The sequence below is a fragment of the Aquarana catesbeiana genome, linkage group LG07 (genome assembly GCF_042186555.1).
Source record: "Aquarana catesbeiana isolate 2022-GZ linkage group LG07, ASM4218655v1, whole genome shotgun sequence".
NCBI classification, from domain to species: domain Eukaryota; kingdom Metazoa; phylum Chordata; class Amphibia; order Anura; family Ranidae; genus Aquarana; species Aquarana catesbeiana.
In genome coordinates, this window is record NC_133330.1 from 17,336,558 (window position 1) to 17,357,131 (window position 20,574).

General features: G+C 52.1%; 1 protein-coding gene across 1 annotated transcript in view; it reads right to left on the reverse strand.

The window, feature by feature from the left end:
* The window catches only part of DAG1 (dystroglycan 1), a 115,237-nt gene that overhangs the window by 17,589 nt on the left and 77,074 nt on the right, over window positions 1–20,574 (reverse strand). The window contains exon 3 of the mRNA XM_073591703.1: window positions 4,516–4,872. Coding sequence (XP_073447804.1) covers window positions 4,516–4,794 — 279 coding nt within the window. The 5' untranslated portion in view covers window positions 4,795–4,872. The remainder of the gene's footprint in view (window positions 1–4,515; window positions 4,873–20,574) is intronic.

The following is a 20,574-nucleotide window of genomic DNA, read 5'->3' on the forward strand; positions in this document are numbered from 1 at the left end:
TGCTGTGCAGGGGAGATGGACATTAGAGAAGGGCCTCTTACACACTGGCCCGTGCAACAGAAATTCAAGCACCTTTCCCCGACATGGAAAGCCCAGGTGCTGTGTACAGTGGACAACTGATATGAATGGCTGTATGCCACTGGACTCCAGCATTTACAAGAATAACATATCGGCATACAGTATGTACCAGGTCTTTCTAGGTGGGGGAAATATGCCGGAACTTAGATTACCCAGACTCAGGCGCCCATGTGCAAGAGGCCTATAGATGGATATGTGTGGCGGCAGGGCGGTGCAGTGGAGGAGAAGGGAATTTGTGGTAGAGGAGTATATAGGACTTGGTGTTGATGGAAACGTAACTGTACAGTGGAAACAGATGTAGGTAGATACATAACCATGTAGTAGACATGGGCCGTGCAGTGGAGATGAATATCAGTGGATATGAACATAGATCAGAGACTACATAGGCGGACGTGGGGTGTGCAGTGGAAACTGTATTGGGCAGGGGTGGGCCATGCAGTTGAGTCAGATACATATAGATTGTGGGCTGTGTGGCAGAGATGGATATACGTGGATGTGTTGTGGAGACTGATATAGAAGGATGTGGCCTGTGGGGTGGAGATGGATATATTTAGACGTGGCCTTTGAGTAGAGATGGATATAGGTGTATATTCGCTGTGCAGTGGAAATGGATGTAGATGGATGTGGCCTTTGGATGGAGACAGATATAGGTAAACGTGGGCCAAGCGGTGCACAGTGGCTGTGCCGTGGAGAAACAATGGTGGATGTGGATACAGGCCCTGGGGTAGAGATTCATAGAGTAGAAGACAGGTATAGGTGGACGTGGTCTGTGAAGAGGCGTTGAGCGTAAGGGGACAAGGGCCGCGCAGTGGAGGCGGATGCAGGTGGTCACGGGCCGCGCAGTGGAGGCGGATGCAGGTGGTCACGGGCCGCGCAGTGGAGACGGATGCAGGTGGTCACGGGCCGCGCAGTGGAGACGGATGCAGGTGGTCACGGGCCGCGCAGTGGAGACGGATGCAGGTGGTCACGGGCCGCGCAGTGGAGACGGATGCAGGTGGTCACGGGCCGCGCAGTGGAGACGGATGCAGGTGGTCACGGGCCGCGCAGTGGAGACGGATGCAGGTGGTCACGGGCCGCGCAGTGGAGACGGATGCAGGTGGTCACGGGCCGCGCAGTGGAGACGGATGCAGGTGGTCACGGGCCGCGCAGTGGAGACGGATGCAGGTGGTCACGGGCCGCGCAGTGGAGACGGATGCAGGTGGTCACGGGCCGCGCAGTGGAGACGGATGCAGGTGGTCACGGGCCGTGCAGTGGAATGGAGACGGATATAGAAGGACGTGGCCTGTGGGGTGGAGACGGATATATTTAGACATGGTCCATGTGGTGGAGATGGATATAGACGGGCATGGCCTGCAAGTAGAGATGGATATAGGTGTACATTGGCTGTGCTGAGAAACACCATGGATGTAGATACAGGCCCTGTGGTAAAGATGAACCGAGTGGAAGACATATACAGGAGGACGTGGTCTGCGAGGTGGAGTCAAACATAGATGGAAATGGCTGCAAACTGATGTGGCTTGTGGGGTGGAGACGGATACAGGTGGATGTGAACTGTGCAATGAATGGTCACCATGTAGTGGAGAAACATACTTGAATGTGGATACAGGTCCTGTGATGATGAACATGAACATAAGAGTGGAAGACAGATAAAAGGTGGACAGTCTGTGCGGTGTAGTCGGACATTGGTGAACATGGACCATGCAGTTAAGACAGATATAGGTGGATACATTCCCTGTGGTGCAGAGTGCCATAGAATGGGGACAGAATTAGGTGAAGGTAAGCTGTGTGGTGGAGACGGAGATCGTTGGATGCCCATGGCAAGGTGGAAGCGGACACAGCAGAAGATGGTGGAGGAGACGTCAACGTTCTCACAACATTCCAACACTTACAATGGCAGTAATTAGGGCAGACTGCTTGGGGGGGGGTTTATGGTCTGGTAACAGCTGCATCACCTCAGCCGCCCCGCACCCACCATGGCAGCACAGCTGGGAAAGTCGTATTTCATGTTTAACAGACAAAAAGCAGCCAGAGAAAAGCCCTTTATTTGCAAATGAGTTAAAGCTCTGATTGAATTACAGCCGTTTGTTCAGACACAAAAGCTGCCAACAGAAGCATTTCCGAACTGCCTGCCATCCCGCGTACCTCTGAGCGTGTATGTACCTGCCCAGGAGGCCCATGGCGTGCATGTGAAGAGTGCTGTTTACATTATATGTGTAGAAGCGTGCCGTCAGCCTCATCGGAAACATAGAGCAATACTTGGCATGGTAAGAGATATTCCGCCCAAAAAAAACTTCATGTGTCAACTGTTTTAGTGAAGATGAAGCTGAAGAGACGCCAGATAATTGAAAGCATCGCTGCAGATATTGCACACTACTACTTTTCCAGAGAGCCCCTTGAATCGCTGACAAGGAGTCTCTCTAAAAGTAGAGGACCTGCCTGAATGTCCCCAGCTGCTGAGTCCATTCCCTAGACGATGCAGAACTGACATAAAAACCCAATCCCTAGAATGGACTGCTAAACCAAAATTATAACATAATCCAGAAAACTGACTACCACACCAACATATAGCTCTAATCGCTAGAACCGTTCGCTACAACAACATATAGCCCCAATCCCTAGAACGAACTACCAAACCAAGCTATAGCCCCCATCCCTAGAATAGACCACCAAACCGATAGAGAACTCCATTCCCTAGAATGGACCACCAAACTGACATAGAACCCCAATCCCTAGAATGAACCGCCAAGGCAACATAACCTCAAGAATGGACCGCCAAACCAGCCTATAACACCAATCTCTAGAATGGACCACCAAACCAACATAGAACCCCAATCTCTAGAATGGACGACTAAACCAACATAGAACCCCAATCTCTAGAATGGACCACTAAACCAACATAGAACCCCAATCTCTAGAATGGACCACTAGACCAACATAGAACCCCAACCTCTAGACCAGGGATCCTCAAACTACGGCCCTCCAGCTGTTGCGGAACTACACATCCCATGAGGCATTGTAAAACTCTGACATTCACAGACATGACTAGGCATGATGGGAATTTTAGTTCCTGAAGAACTGGAGGGCTATAGTTTGAAGACCCCTGCTCTAGACACAACAGCCAAACCAACACAGAGCCCCAATCCCTAGAATGGAAGGCCAAAGCGACCTATTATCCAGAATTCTGAGAACTACCTGCCATTATCTTGGACAACACAGAGAGAGGTTGCCAAGCTGCCATAAAGCCCCAATCCAAAGAATTAACCATCAAAAGACCCCAAATCCCTAGAAGTGACCAGCCATCATTGTTGACAATGCACAGTGAGGCTACCAAATCAACATATAACTCAATCACTAGAACTGCCATAAAACCTAGATTCTTAGAACCGAACAGCCATTATCCTTGACAATGAAGAGAAAGGTGCCAAACTGACATAAAACCCAAAACCCAGAACCAACCTCCAAACTAACATATAACCCCTATTCCTAGAACCAAACAGCCATTATCCTGGAAATGCAAAGACAAGTCTGCCCAAGCAGGTCCAACAATGGACCCCCACGTGGAAGGTTCCTCTGCCCCATAACAAGAGCATTACTGGAGAACCTCCCAACACTTGTGGGGTAGACGTTGCACCATTATTTAAAAAATGACCATAAAAAAAATTGTGGTGGTGAAGCTGTAGTTTGGGATTGTATGAAAGGCAACAGAAGTTGTTCTATAGTGAACACACACAGGCAGATGAGACACCAAGCAGATATCTCAAGACACAGAACCCCCCCCCCCCCCTCACAACACACACAGAGCCCTTGCACACGCCGGTTAGTTTTTGAATCTCTGCTAGGTCAATGTAAAGAGTCCGTTTACACTTGCGGTAGCCCTCTGAAGAGCCATCAGTGGTGGACTACAACCACAAGTGGAAACTAGGCCTAATACCCTTAATGCAGGACACCCAGTCTTAGAGGGCTGGAGTTTTAAAGGGACGGTATAGATCAGTAAAAGCTGAGAGGTGTCTGGTACAGAGGAATATATATGCCGCATACAAGTTTCTAACTGCACCCCCACCATGCAGAGATGGGCCACCCTCTGCAATTATTATACCCCAGCATCTGTCATCACAAACCTCCTGGCCTCCGCCCAATTGTTTCAGGATGGTAATGACTGTACAGACTTTTGAACTATTTGCTAAAAAGGAAAAGGACGTGATGTTGCAGGTTTGCTGTGGGGAGATGAAAGGCTGACTTTTTATTGTAGTAGTAAAGAGCAGCATTTCTCTACAGGTACTTCAAGACACTGTGTGGGAGCACCAAACCAAACCACCAGAGATAACTGATAATTTACTAAATAGATACCTTTCTGCTCCTCGTCTCACTGATAGGAAACATTCTAAAATCACCACAAATATCATTAAACATTCTATACACAGGCTGAATTTTCCTCACCTTGACCACTTCCCCACCAGTTGGGCGCAGGTGGGCAGGGATGGTGATCCTAAAGACGCGGCCAACCATGGCGGAGCTGTCTGGGATGCCAGTTGCAGGGGCCACAGGCTCCTTAGGTTCCGAGAACAGCGAATGCATGGAGGCCTCCAGCTGACCGTCCCATTCTCGGGCTGTGTCCGTAGGCTCGTTCAGCCATGCGCAGTGGGCGGAGAAAGAGGCCACGAGCAGCACCAAGACACTCCTCCAGAGAGAAGGAAGTGCAGCGGCTCCCACATTCATCTTTCAAGACTTCAGCGACCGATAATCACGCAGGAAGGCGGCGCTCACTGGATGCGGCGTTCCCTCATTCCGGACAACCTAAAAAGGAGAGAGAAGACAAAATTGTATGAGCTCCACATATAGCACTCCACCAACATGTCAGACACACACGTAGTTCCCCCTCAGACAAGCTACACACATACACAACACGCGGCTGACAAATCAGACACAGGCGGCCCTCCGGCTAACACACACACGTCTTGTCTAAGACTCCATGAATGGAAGGAGCCAATATTCAGCACAAAATCTGATTGCCCACCATCATTAAAGCAGTATGAAACCAGATTTATTTTTTTTATTACATGGGCCACCAGGTGGGAAATTTATTATAGAAATTAGTATTTCTATAGCGCAGCCAATTTAGGCAACGCTTTACATATATACTATGTTACCAAAAGTATTGGGACACCTGCCTTTACACACTTGAACTTTAATGACATCCCAGTCTTAGTCCGTAGGGTTCAATATTGAGTTGGCCCACCCTCAATGCAGAGGAATGGAATGCAGAGTGTCTACACATGATAGGAGTTGTAGTTCTTTTAGCTGGAATGCGGGGTGTCTGAACACGCTAGCAGCTGTAGCTCTCCCTTAGTCTGTAGGGTTCAATATTGAGTTGGCCCTCCCTTTGCAGCTATAACAGCTTCAACTCTTCTGGGAAGGCCATCCACAAGGTTTAGGAGTGTGTCTATGGGAATGTTTGACCATTCTTCCAGAAGTGCATTTGTGAGGTCAGGCACGGATGTTGGACGAGAAAGACTGGCTCCCAGTCTCCGCTCTAATTCATCCCAAAGGTGTTCTATAGGGTTGAGGTCAGGACTCTGCAGGCCTGTCAAGTTCCTCCATGTCTATATGGACCTTGCTTAGTGCACTGGTCCAGATCATTTGGTGGAGGGGGGATTATAGTGTGGGGTTGTTTTTCAGGGGTTGGGCTTGGCCCCTTAGTTCCAGTGAAGGGAACTCTTAAGGCGTCAGCATACCAAGACAATTTCATGCTCCCAACTTTGTGGGAACAGTTTGGGGATGACCCCTTCCCGATCTCCTGGCAGGTAAAGCAGCGATACGATGTGTCAGAAAGGACGATTGTCGCTCTCCAGGTTAGCGGGACTGAGTGCGATGAGGAGAGGGTCCAGTGTTAGTTCACCTTACAGATTTTCAGCAACAGGTGAGCTTACACTTTAATTGAACAAGCTGAAGTTGGAAGCCAATTGGCTCCCATGCACAGCTGCACCAGATTTTGCACTCTCCAGTTTTAGTAAATCTCCCCCAAAGTGTTTTATGCTGGTGCAGTTTTAGCACAATTGCAAGTGAGCGGAAATAAGGTTTTGTTTTTAAATAAGATATAAAACCAATTTTACACTATTGAAGAGTTGTCATGGCATTGATCTGAGTGGAATGTGGTGAAGACCGAATGCTATAGAAGTAGACAGGATCAGAGGAGATCCAGGGTGGAAATAAAATGAATGTATAAAACGCAGCAGACATTTGATCATCAGAAAGGTCATACAAGTCTGGTGAGTTCTCTGTGTGGACACAATACATGGGAAATCACACTGATTGGAACTGATAGATCACAGTGGTGGAAGAGAATAAAATCACAGACATATACACGGTTGGTCTTCACTTGAAAGAAGTTGGACGATTATTGTTACACTTTGTGGACTGTGCCTTTATAGAACAAATCGGAAGGATACTTTTCTATGTATTGTAATATGAACTTTTTGAAAGTAACTATTTAAATCACAGTGTGAGAATTTGTGCGATTTTTGTGATTTACACCAGCCGTTAACATGGGTTCTGTGGAATTCTAGGGTTCCTCCAGAGCAGGGGTAGGGAACCTGGGGCCCTCCGGCTGGTGAGGAACTCCAAGTCCCATCATGGCTCTGGGAGTAATTGTAACTGCCAGCCTTGCAATGCCTTACAGGAAATTTAGTTCCACAACAGCTGGAGGGCCCCAGGTTGCCTACCCCTGCCCCAGAGGATGTTCGTGGATCCTTGAGCTGTGGCTAATGGACCTCACATATGAAGGTGCCTGGAGGCAATGCCACTTTGCAGGGCCAGCGGCATGACACCAATGATTTCTTTAGCTGTTCCAAGGAGCACCCTTCCCACCGGCCACCCGCGTAAGGGGCACCCTTCCCACCGGCCACCCGCGTAAGGGGCACCCTTCCCACCGGCCACCCGCGTAAGGGGCACCCTTCCCACCGGCCACCAGCGTAAGAGGAATGCTTCCTCCACTGTATAGGATTTAGTGGGGTTCCAAGACTTGAAAATAGTTTTAAAGGTTCCCAAATGGGGTAAAAAGGTTGAGAAAGGCTGGTTTAGAGGTTGCTTTGTGGTACTTTATTAGCTGCACTTTTATAGTAAAGAATTTGCTTTAAGATGGCGCAAAAAAAAAAAAAAAAATCAGGTTCCATCTGCCAGACAAAGGAGCCAGGACAGACAGGTCACAGTCGCCCGCTACCCCAGGACAGACCGGACCTGGCTCAGCCTAGTCTCACACACGGACACAAGTCCAGGCAGGTGTGATGGCTCTCCCTATCATTGTGATGACATTATATTGTAGGTCAGTGAGGGGTTACAAGATGAAGAGTGGCGGAGACAGGGTGGAATGTCACGAGGCGCCGGGACCTGCACTGTGCTCAAAGCTAACATGTTTAGGATCCAGATATAGAAGGAGGGCAGAGATCAGCCAGCGCTGACATTTCGATGGCGCCCACACATTCAGGGGGACTGAACTCCGACTTACTTCATACCCAACACAGCAACCAATTCACTTTCTTTTATCGCGGCCCGACTGGTGTTTACTGCTATCCTGCTGCTTATCGTCTCTATCCAGGTGCTCCAATACATACACTCTAAGGCAGGGATCTTCAAACTACGGCCCTCCAGCTGTTGCAGAACTACATATCCCATGAGACATTGCAAAACTGACATTCACAGACATGACTAGGCCTGATGGGAATTGTAGTTCCTGAACTGGAGGGCCATAGTTTGAAGACCCATACTCTAAGGGCTGCCGTAATTCCTCAGATTCTGACTGACTTGGAATCGAAGACGTAGCCGGAGTACCCTCTGGTTCCAGCCCCACACATCGGAATCATGAGACAAGAGATGGCAGTCGCACATGAAGGCATTGAGCACATTCAGCACTTTCTGGGTGCTACTTTATAAAATTCAGGGGGAGTGGAAGGACTCCTTGCCTTTAGCACAGCTGCGGTACTTTCTGGAGGGCGTTGGTGGCTTGCTGCCTGGATGTGGCGTTCAGAAACCTGCAGCTCGCTCAGATTGGGGCTTCTGCAGCCAAGGAGCAGATTAGATGCCCGTGTGCCACCAATCGGGAGAATACAGTTGCTTTGAGCCACCGATCCCGTACCAGCCCCCAACCAGTGGATGGTATCATCCAATCAGCAAGGTTTGCTGGAACAGAGGCGCAGCCAATCAGATTTCACCCATCAGTCACATAACGCAGATTAGAAAACTAGATAAAACACATTCTGATTGGCTGCTTTAGACAGGACTTGACAGTTCGTCTTCTGCCCCCCCATAGTAGCTGCTAGTAGCACGTTTTTCAGGATCCTCTGTAATGCTGTAATACAGGGAACAGAGGAAACTTGAGGACTAAACACTACTGTACTGTATAAGACAGAAAGGCAGATGTTGGGGGGTCTGGATGCAAAGCAGGACATCAGTTTTCTGCATAGGCAGAAGGGATAGGTACCAAGACCCCTCCCCCACAGGATCAAAGGACTGGTGGCTGCACCCTATGCTTTTTTACCTAGGTCTCCCATCAGCGCCTTCTATTCTTTGCTCAACTGATGAAGCTTTCCACACACATCCCAATCAGATTGGACAATCTATTAATAAGGAACGGAGACATTCTCCGCCTGTCAGTGCTGCGCGGCGGTGTAGAGCCTTGCACGCACACAGGCCGATACAGAGCAGAATGCAAATATAAATTCTCTATATTAATGTTTACTTAGAATATGGCAGAGGCCCAGGCTTCCCCTATGCAAATACCAGAGCGCCGGCATTATACATGAACCCCTTCACTGCTGGAGAGCGACACTCTCCACACACCCTGCCACAGGCCGGAGGGGACGGTAAGAATGTGGTGAGGACTAAATTTCCTGAAAGTCAACACTTCACTGTCACCTCTCCATCCATGTGACATGGTGGACTAACGTCACAGAAAAGGACGTAGGCGAGACGGCCAGCACAGCGGAGGAACAGCTATGACAAGCTTTAAAGAGAAGAATCAAGATCCACAGAAAAGAAGCCAATCAACTGATGGCCCACTGATCAAAAAGGACGCCGGTAGTTAGATTTATTCCCATAAGCGTCTGCTCTTTGTTTCTGAACACTCTACACAAGAGAAGACTGAAAATTCTGTGAAGTTCAGTCTGCAGCAGGAAATGACTCAGACCGTGAGCTTCTCCTGCGAGCTCCGGATTACTAAACCATTACACACAATGCAGTTCTATCCGGCCATTAACTTCCTGCAACAGCAGCACCTCTACCTTAACAGTGGTGATCAACTTTCATGACATGGTGGGCCCAAAGGGCTGCACAAATAAAATTCGGACCACGGTGGAGAAGATGGGCCAGAGACTGCCGACCACGGTGGAGAAGATGGGCCAGGGGCTGCCGACCACGGTGGAGAAGATGGGCCAGGGTCTGCCGACCACGAAGATGGGCCAGGGTCTGCCGACCACGAAGATGGGCCAGGGGCTGCCGACCACGAAGATGGGCCAGGGGCTGCCGACCACGAAGATGGGCCAGGGGCTGCCGACCACGAAGATGGGCCAGGGGCTGCCGACCACGAAGATGGGCCAGGGGCTGCCGACCACGAAGATGGGCCAGGGGCTGCCGACCACGAAGATGGGCCAGGGGCTGCCGACCACGAAGATGGGCCAGGGGCTGCCGACCACGAAGATGGGCCAGGGGCTGCCGACCACGAAGATGGGCCAGGGGCTGCCGACCACGAAGATGGGCCAGGGGCTGCCGACCACGAAGATGGGCCAGGGGCTGCCGACCACGAAGATGGGCCAGGGGCTGCCGACCACGAAGATGGGCCAGGAGCTGCCGACCACGAAGATGGGCCAGGAGCTGCAGACCACGAAGATGGGCCAGGAGCTGCAGACCACGAAGATGGGCCAGGAGCTGCAGACCACGAAGATGAGCCAGAGACTGCAGACCACGAAGATGAGCCAGAGACTGCAGACCACGAAGATGAGCCAGAGACTGCAGACCACGGTGGAGAAGATGGGCCAGAGGCTGCAGACCACGGTGGAGAAGATGGGCCAGAGACTGCAGACCACGGTGGAGAAGATGGGCCAGAGACTGCAGACCACAGTGGAGAAGATGGGCCAGAGACTGCAGACCACGGTGGAGAAGATGGGCCAGAGACTGCAGACCACGGTGGAGAAGATGGCCAGAGAGAGACTGCGGACCACGGTGGAGAAGATGGCCAGAGAGAGACTGCGGACCACGGTGGAGAAGATGGCCAGGGACTGCAGACAACGATGGAGAAGATGGCCAGAGAGAGACTGCGGACCATGGTGGAGAAGATGGCCAGAGAGAGACTGCGGACCATGGTGGAGAAGATGGCCAGAGAGAGACTGCGGACCATGGTGGAGAAGATGGCCAGAGAGAGACTGCGGACCATGGTGGAGAAGATGGCCAGAGACTGCGGACCACGGTGGAGAAGATCACCAGAGACTGAATATGTTGTAGGAGTTGTTGGGGATTGGATAAATAATTCAGGACAGAGTCACTGACATATTACAGAAGACTGCTAGAAATCACTGCTATAACAGGGCAATAGAGAAACAGATTAGTATCTGCAGGGGCCCTGAGGGCAGCAAAAAAGTGCCAAAGGGTCGCATGCAGCAGCAGGACTGCAGCTTGGGGCTTACAAATACAAAAGAACACCACAGTACACATAACCCGGCCTTATGTTTTACTGATAATTTTTCAGCGAGACATTAGAGACAATCGGTCGCGTGACCAGAATACACACACTGGCGTTCCCGGAAGTGTGTTGCACAACAGGTGCCCATAATAGAACTTAATACCTCACCAAGATCACCGGCAACCTGAAGTCATACAAACTGCAGGTCAGCTGATGTGACATGTCTTATGGGATGAGGGAGACTGCAGACTGCTTGTCCTAGAACACCGCACCTGCTCACTGAACCACCGCCACCGCAAAGCTGTATACTGCAATCCATCGGGTACCAGCTTTGGATTTCCTGCATAATTCCTACAACAATTTATTTTTTTTGGGGATCCAATCCGCAGACAGCCAACCACTGCCATATGTAGAGGGGGGTCTGGAGAAAAGCTCAATTTTATAATTGGCAAGAAGGGTGCGGCGAGGCCTCAGCGTCGGGTTTAATAGAGGGCGGAGGGCAGCTATTTTTGCAGCGAAGGCTCCTCTTACTTTCCCATAACTCCCGGTTATATTTAGTGTAACCGACATCCCATGCCAGCCACAACCGTCGCAAATTCCCTACACGGCTCACGTAAGCACTGCACTCTGGGAAGCTACAACACCCCAAGTCCGCGGCCTTCCTGTGCTAAACTGCTCACTGCTTCCGCAGTGAAAAAGAGCACACTTGCTTTGACTTTAAACACACATTAAAAGCGCCTACCACTTCAACATGATTTTTTGATGTGTTTGATGCTTCTGTGAAGCTTTAATGGAGTGAATGCCCTGTGTGTTGATTTTCTATTTGTTTTAAAGGGGCCCTGTAGAATCTCAGCTCAAAAGCGCCCCCCCATCCAGCAGATCCTCTGCTCACTAGCGGGCCCCCCTGCTCAGCAGATCCCCTGCTCATTAGCGGGCCCCCCTGCTCAGCAGATCCCCTGCTCATTAGCGCCCCCCGCTCAGCGGATCCCCTGCTCATTAGCGCCCCCCCCACTCATCAGTATATCCCCTGCTTATTGGCACCCCCCCCCCGCTCAGCAGATCCCCTGGTCATTAGCGCCCCCGCTCATCAGCAGATCCCCTGCTCATTGCGCCCCCTGCCCCGCTCATCAGCAGATCCCCTGCTCATTGCGCCCCCCCCGCTCATCAGCAGATTCCCTGCTCATTAGCGCCCCCCCGCTCATCAGCAGATCCCATGCTCATTAGCGCCCCCCCGCTCATCAGCGGATCCCCTGCTCATTAGTCCCCCCGCTCATCAGCGGATCCCCTGCTCATTAGCGGAACCCCTGCCCGCTCAGCAGATCCCCTGCTCATTAGCGCCCCCCCACTCAGCAGATCCCCCGCTCATTAGCGCCCCCCCACTCAGCAGATCCCCCGCTCATTAGCGCCCCCCCACTCAGCAGATCCCCCGCTCATTAGCGCCCCCCCACTCAGCAGATCCCCCGCTCATTAGCGCCCCCCCCACTCAGCAGATCCCCCGCTCATTAGCGCCCCCCCACTCAGCAGATTCCCCGCTCATTAGCGCCCCCTCACTCAGCACATCCCCCGCTCATTAGCGCCCACCCACTCAGCACATCCCCCGCTCATTAGTCCCCCCGCTCATCAGCGGATCCCCTGCTCATTAGCGCCCCCCCACTCAGCAAATCCCCCGCTCATTAGCGCCCCCCCTCAGCGGATCCCCTGCTCATTAGTGCCCCCCCCACTCATCAGTATATCCCCTGCTTATTAGCACCCCCCCCCCGCTCAGCAGATCCCCTGCTCATTAGCACCTCCCGCTCAGCAGATCCCCTGCTCATTAGCACCCCCCGCTCAGCAGATCCCCTGCTCATTAGCACCCCCCGCTCAGCAGATCCCCTGCTCATTAGCACCCCCCGCTCAGCAGATCCCCTGCTCATTAGCACCACCCGCTCAGCAGATCCCCTGCTCATTAGCACCCCCTGCTCATTAGCACCCCCCGCTCAGCAGCAGATCCCCTGCTCATTAGCACCCCCGCTCAGCAGCAGATCCCCTGCTCATTAGCACCCCCCGCTCAGCAGCAGATCCCCTGCTCATTAGCCCCCCCCCCTCGCTCAGCAGCAGATCCCCTGCTCATTAGCCCCCCCCCCCCCTCGCTCAGCAGCAGATCCCCTGCTCATTAGCCCCCCCTCGCTCATCAGCAGATCCCCTGCTCATTAGCCCCCCCGCTCATCAGCAGATCCCCTGCTCATTAGCCCCCCCGCTCATCAGCAGATCCCCTGCTCATTAGCCCCCCCGCTCATCAGCAGATCCCCTGCTCATTAGCCCCCCCCGCTCATCAGCAGATCCCCTGCTCATTAGCCCCCCCGCTCATCAGCAGATCCCCTGCTCATTAGCGCCCCCCCACTCAGCAGATCCCCCGCTCATTAGCGCCCCCGCTCAGCGGATCCCCTGCTCATTAGTGCCCCCCCCACTCATCAGTATATCCCCTGCTTATTAGCACCCCCCCCTGCTCAGCAGATCCCCTGCTCATTAGCACCTCTCGCTCAGCAGATCCCCTGCTCATTAGCACCTCCCGCTCAGCAGATCCCCTGCTCATTAGCACCCCCCGCTCAGCAGATCCCCTGCTCATTAGCACCCCCCGCTCAGCAGCAGATCCCCTGCTCATTAGCACCCCCCGCTCAGCAGCAGATCCCCTGCTCATTAGCCCCCCCCGCGCTCAGCAGCAGATCCCCTGCTCATTAGCCCCCCCCTCGCTCATCAGCAGATCCCCTGCTCATTAGCCCCCCCGCTCATCAGCAGATCCCTTGCTCATTAGCCCCCCCGCTCATCAGCAGATCCCCTGCTCATTAGCCGCCCCCGCTCATCAGCAGATCCCCTGCTCATTAGCCGCCCCCGCTCATCAGCAGATCCCCTGCTCATTAGCCCCCCCTCGCTCATCAGCAGATCCCCTGCTCATTAGCCCCCCCGCTCATCAGCAGATCCCCTGCTCATTAGCCGCCCCCGCTCATCAGCAGATCCCCTGCTCATTAGCCGCCCCCGCTCATCAGCAGATCCCCTGCTCATTAGCCGCCCCCACCGCTCATCAGCGGATTCCCACTCATTAGTGCCCCCCACTCAGCAGATCCCCTGCTCATTAGCGCGCGCGCCCCCGCCCCCCCCCACCCCACTCAGCTGAGCCTGCTCAGTCCTATGTCTCCAGTCCCCACTTACCTTAAGCTATATAGCGTTCCCATGTTGTGTAGCACGTGTGCCGTCTGCTAGTTGCTCCGCTCCAGTCCGGACCCCCCTCACCTTCCTGCTGAACACCAGATGTGACATGTGCCCCAGACACTCCCAGAATATATACACATGAACCGGAAGTGACTACCGATGAGGTATTTCTGGTTCGCTTGTTGGTTTCCCAGTGGCATCCTGGAATATCTCATACCTCCAAAGTGAAGCTAACTGAAAGCCCCTCAAATGCTGCATGTGCTGTTAGCAAGCATCGTCATAGAGTTCTATGGAGGCTTTGGAGATGCTATGAATCACCAAGAAAGGGACATGGGGTATTATTTTTGAAGTAAAGCAAAACAAACACAACATGTGTAGAGAACTGTAGGGTGACAATCTTATTTAGCAACAGGTGCTTTGATTGGCACTCAGACCCCTTTCACACTGAAGGCACTTTTTTAGGCGTTTTAGCACTAAAAATAGCACCTCTCAAGCCTCCCCAGTGTGAAAGCCTGAGTGCTTTCACGCTGGAGCGGTACGCTTGCAGGACAGGAAGAAATAAGTCCTATATACACACACACACACACTTCAATGGGCAGCGTTGTCCATTGAAGTCAATGGGCAACGCTGCCAAAGTGCCTGCAAAGCGTTTCGGCAGCGGCACTTTTCAGGCGCTTTTAACCCCTTGCTAACCCATTCTTTGGAGTTAAAAAGCGCCCCGCTCCCGCCCAGCGCTGCTTTACCACTAACGCGGCCCAGCATGAACAGGGTCTCAGAGTGCTTTAAAAAAGCGCATCCAAAATGCCACATTTTTAAGTGTGAACGAGTGCTTAAAGTGGTTCTAAAGCCTGAAAGCGGAGTTCCACCAAAAAGTGGAACTTCCTCTCATTTGTCTCCTCCCCCCTCCGGTGCCACAATTGGCACCTTTCGGGGTGGGGCGTGGGGTAGGATACCTGTCTGACAGGTATCCTGTTCCCATTTCCGGGAGTCTAGGCTGCGGCCCGTGACATCCCCGCGGGGCTCCCTCCTCCTCCTCTCCCTGTTGCCGGGCCGGTAGGAGAGAAGAGCGGAGGCCTCTCACATTTGCAGTAGGGTTCCCGGCGTGAAGCCGTAAGGCTACACTGCTGGGTACCCTTACCCGCAATGGCGGCGACAGCACCGGACAGCTGATGGAAACATCAGCTGCGGTCCCGACATCGCTGGACTCCAGGAACAGGTCCCGCTGTCAATAGACGCAGCGGCGGGACTTGGGAGAAAGCACGCATGGGTGCCCCTATGGAAAGCAGCTTTCCATTGGGGCACCCACCAAAGGGGGGGGGGCTGGAGTGCCAGCGGGGGACCCCAGAAGAGAAGGATCGGGGCTGATCTGTGCAAAAACACTGCACAGAGCAGGTAAGAATGAAAAGGTTTCCCATTTTAATCAAAAACAAAAAGGTTTGGAACCACTTTAACGTGAACACAAGACTCCTACTTTAGGGTTAGATCTGTGCAATGTAAACAATTGTAATCCGAGCAGAGCGGAGTTGCGGCGCGAATTGAAGCTCGGCTGCAATAACAGAGTTGAAGTGATAAGAACCGTTTTTATCATCACAAGAAATAACAGATAACTACGATTAAATTTCGGCTGTTTCCAACCCTCCCTCCCCCCATCCTTCCTTCCTAAGATCCAAATCTTATCTCGTCTTGTCTGACCTTGAGTATTATTGGCACAGAACGAGCGATATGACATAACCCGGATTCCTGCACGGTATATGGAAGACCTCCTGTCTGAAGCGGAAAGCAGAAGGCTCGCACCAAGGCCTGGTCTATGCGGGATTGCTGGAAGTCTGACCAGAGGGCGTCCGTCAAATGTCAGCAAGCTCCGCCATGACGCTTTGAATTACGATTGAATATTTTCTGAACATTTTCAGGGGTCGCTCTGCCTGGTTCAGGGGCACACCACCGATGTGATCTGGCGGCTTGGAATGGGCTTTTGGACACGTGGAGAGAAACGCGCTGGAAGGGGACGAGCGGAGGATTCCCATCTGGACACAACATGAGATTAAGGAAATTCTCTGCACTAAACCCAACAGAAGAACTACAGGTCCCAGAACACCCAGCTGAAACCACTGACCGGCCATAAGGCATGGAATCACAGACATTCAGAAAGAGAACCAGTCACAAACCCAGAATGGGAACAAGCAAGATGTCGCCCCCCCCCCCCACCTGCCCGCTTGGTACTTTGTTCAGTTGATGAATCATCTGTCTACGTATGGGCGCCAACCTGCGCAATACATCACAGCCAATAGAATGCCACCTGGAGTTTTATCTGGGGACATGAGATAAATGCGCCCCCCCCCCCCCCCCAAAAAAAAAAAACAGCTTCTGCAGGGGGCAACACAGACAGAGGAAAATAGTTGGGGCAATACACCAGACTATAGAGGGGAATTCGCAAAGGGGCAGTACAGACAAAAAACAAAACAAAAAAGGACAATATACAGAGGGGCACCTACTGGGGGCAACATAAACAAGAAGGAGAACACAGAGAAATCAATGTACAGAAGGAAACCTGCAGGGGGCAGTACAGAGACTATTACAAAAAGGTTGATAAACCAATATACAGAGGAGCTCCTCCTGGTGGCAGCGCAGAGGAGAATAGTGGGGGTAATAGTTCAATTTGATTATACAGAGGGGCTCCTGCAGGGGGCAATATAGACAGACAGGGGAGAATAACAAAAAAGGAAATTATACATTGAGAAACCAGCAGAGGACAGTACAGAGAGAATAGTAGGGGCAAAATACCAATAAGATTATAAAACAGGGGCACCTGCAGGGGGCGGTATAGACAAACGAGAAAACAAAGAGCAATATATACAGATGGTCTCTTGCATGGAGCAGTGCAGACAGAGGAGACTAGAAGGGGTAATACGCCAATTAGGATATACAGAGGGGGACCTGCAAGGGGCAGTACAGAGGGAAAAAAACGGCAATATAACAATATGCAGAGGGGCGCCTACTGGGGGGCAATATAGACAAAGGAGCATAGCAAAAAATGATATATATTAATATACAGAGGGAAACCTTTCAGGGGCAATACAGACAGAGGAGAATACAAAAAGGTGATAAAACAATATACAGAGGGGCACCTGCTGGGGGCAATATAGACAGGGGAGAATAACAAAAAGGAAATTATACATCAAAAAACCAGCAGAGGACAGTACAGACAGAGGAAAATAGTAGGGGCAAAATACCAATAAGATTATAAAGAGGGGCAATATAAACAGGGGAGAACAACAAATGGAAATCCATTAATATACATAGAGAAACCAGCAGATGACAGTACAGAGGAAAATAGTAGCGGCAAAATACCAATATGACTATAAAGAGGGGCACCTGCAGGGGGCAGTATAGACAAATGAGAAAAAAAAAGGGCAATATACAGATGGTCTCCTGCATGGAGCAGTACCGACAGAGGAGACTAGAAGGGGCAATACGCCAATTAAGATATACAGAGGGGACCTGCAGGGGGCAGTACAGAGGAGAAAAAACAAAAAGGGCAATATACCAATATGCAGAGGGGCACCTACTGGGGGGGGGCAATATAGATAAAGGAGCATAGCAAAGAATGATATATATTAATATACAGAGGGAAACCTTTCAGGGGGCAATACAGACAGAGGAGAATACATAAAGGTGATAAAACAATATACAGAGGGGCACCTGCTGGCGGTAGCACAGAGAGAAGAATCGTGGGGGCAATATTGCAACCAGATTATACAGGGGGCAGTACAGACGGGTGAGAATAACAAAAGGAAATATATCAATATACAGAGGGGCACCTGCTGGGGGCGATATTCCAATCAGATTATACAAAAGGGGGCTCCTGCAGGGGGCAGTACAACAATCAGATTATATAGAGCGGCACCTGCAGAGGGCAGTACAGACAGATGAGAATAACAAAAGAAATATCAATATACAGAAGGGCAGTTGTAGGGGGGCAATATAGACAGAGGAGAATAACAAAAGGAAATATATACATAAAAGAAACCAGCAGAGGGCAGTACAGACAGAAGAGAATAGGGGGGCAATATACCAGACTATACAGAAGGGCAACCTGCAGGGGGCAGTACAGACAGGGAAGAAAACAAAAGGCCAATACGCCAGAGGGGCAGGGATCCTTCGGTGGCACGTCATCCAAATGATCTTAAACCATTTCGGGTGGGAAAAATCTCAGGCGTTCACCCACTAAAATGGCAGCTGGCATAAAACCGACTTCTCACACAAGTACCCCCAAACTATAGTGTGTGCCGCTTTCTAGAGTGGACTGTCTACTTCCTGAATGCACAGGGAATCCCCGGCCATGTCACCCCCACATCCTGTCCCGGGTCACTGAATGTTAGATTTAGGATCTATAGAAGAACAGCACCCCACCTGCTCTCTTTAATGTTAATAACGTAGAACTGATCTACGCAGAAGGCAAGGCCAGTCTGGGATTTTCCAGCACGCTGGGCATTCACTTTCCAGGAGAAGACAGTACAGCGTTTTTTTTATCTGCGCGGTGAGTCAGGAGCCGACATCTGGCCGCCAGACCTCATCACAGGCCAATAAGTGTGAAAAGTCGTGTGTACGTGACAATGTAAATATGTGTCAGCAAACGTAAAATGTGCCCAGAAAGTAAAAAGCCGAGAATCCCAAGGAGCAGAGTTCTCCAGTGTCCTCGGCATGTGTACACACACAGCCAGTCACATGCCGGTGAAAGTGCAGCTAAGGAAGGTGATTAATGTGACGAGGAGGGGACATTCCTTCACACACACACAGTTGGGGACAATAGAGGATATTTGCTCTGTCCTCTGACCTCCAACACGCATGGACAGGTCTGTTCTGCCTGCAGGACACCCGAGGAGGTCGCACAAAAAACAGTCCATGCCGATAATCCGGGCCCAATGTGGGTTCAGGTCCCTCATTGTCACATGACCTGCCACAGGCAAACTCTTCATATCTGAAATGATTGAATTTTCAATTCATTGAAATGCCCCGATTGACCCATTGACCCCCAGGACTTCTTATTCCCAGTGTGATGGAATTTATCCTCAATCAATCATTAATGAACCACTTAAACCAGGGTCTCCAAACTTTCTAAGCAAGGGGCCAGTTTACTGTCCTTCAAACTTTAGGGACGCCAGACTGTGGCTACTGGGAGGAACTGCGCCCCCCCCCACGCCAGGTGTCACTGGGGAGGAACTGCGCCCCCACCGCCGGGTGGCACTGGGGAGGAACTGCGCCCCCACCGCCGGGTGGCACTGGGGAGGAACTGCGCCCCCACCGCCGGGTGGCACTGGGGAGGAACTGCGGCCCCCACCGCCGGGTGGCACTGGGGAGGAACTGCGCCCCCCACCGCCGGGTGGCACTGGGGAGGAACTGCGCCCCCACCGCCGGGTGGCACTGGGAGGAACTGCGCCCCCACCGCCGGGTGGCACTGGGAGGAACTGCGCCCCCACCGCCGGGTGGCACTGGGGAGGAAACTGCGCCCCCACCGCCGGGTGTCACTGGGGAGGAACTGCGCCCCCACCGCCGGGTGTCACTGGGGAGGAACTGCGCCCCCACCGCCGGGTGTCACTGGGGAGGAACTGCGCCCCCACCGCCGGGTGTCACTGGGGAGGAACTGCGCCCCCCACCGCCGGGTGTCACTGGGGAGGAACTGCGCCCCCCACCGCCGGGTGTCACTGGGGAGGAACTGCGCCCCCCACCGCCGGGAGTCACTGGGGAGGAACTGCGCCCCCCCACCGCCGGGAGTCACTGGGGAGGAACTGCGCCCCCCCACCGCCGGGAGTCACTGGGAGGAACTGCGCCCCCCCACCGCCGGGAGTCACTGGGGAGGAACTGCGCCCCCCCACCGCCGGGAGTCACTGGGGAGGAACTGCGCCCCCCTGTTGGTGTCACGGAATGAAATTTTGCCCCAAGGGCCAGATAAAAGCAAGGGCCCCTGGGCCGCAGTTTGGAGACCACTGACCTAAAACAAAGCCAATCGACCACACACACACACACACACGCGCGCTCTCATGTCGTGATTTAGCCCAGAGCTCCTGTGGGTGTGACGGGATGGAAATCCTCTCACCGCAGAATGAGGAATTTCAAACCTCTCACCGGGCCAAATCCACAAAATCTGGGATTGGAGTCCCGACCATGAACGATCGCTCACTGTGCACATGACAGCCCTGGGGCTACAAGGCCAAGTTCAGTCCCCGACTCCAGCAAATTATTCTAGTCATCGATGGAGTGGCGAGGTAAACCTCTGACAGATTTGTATTGCAGTCAGTGTCCTTCACTTCCAGTGACCCCTTTTTGTGTTCTGGTGTCACCAGCACAGGAAGGGAGTTACATTTTGACTCTAATCACAGAGGGTTTGCAGTGCTGCTGAGATACATCCGCCAGCATGTAGGACATTTCCAGGAATCAAGCATGGACAATGAGGATTTAAAAAAAATGCATTCTCCTGCGGTTATTTGGGGAGGTGAAAAAGTGGCATGAAATGGGGGAAATAATGAAAACACAATGTTGTATCTTATAGGTCGTCTTTCAATCTGCTGCTCACATAATGCGCTGTGATGTTTCCGTTCCCTCCAAAATCTGCTGTGAATTGCGATCAGATAGATTTACATATCAGT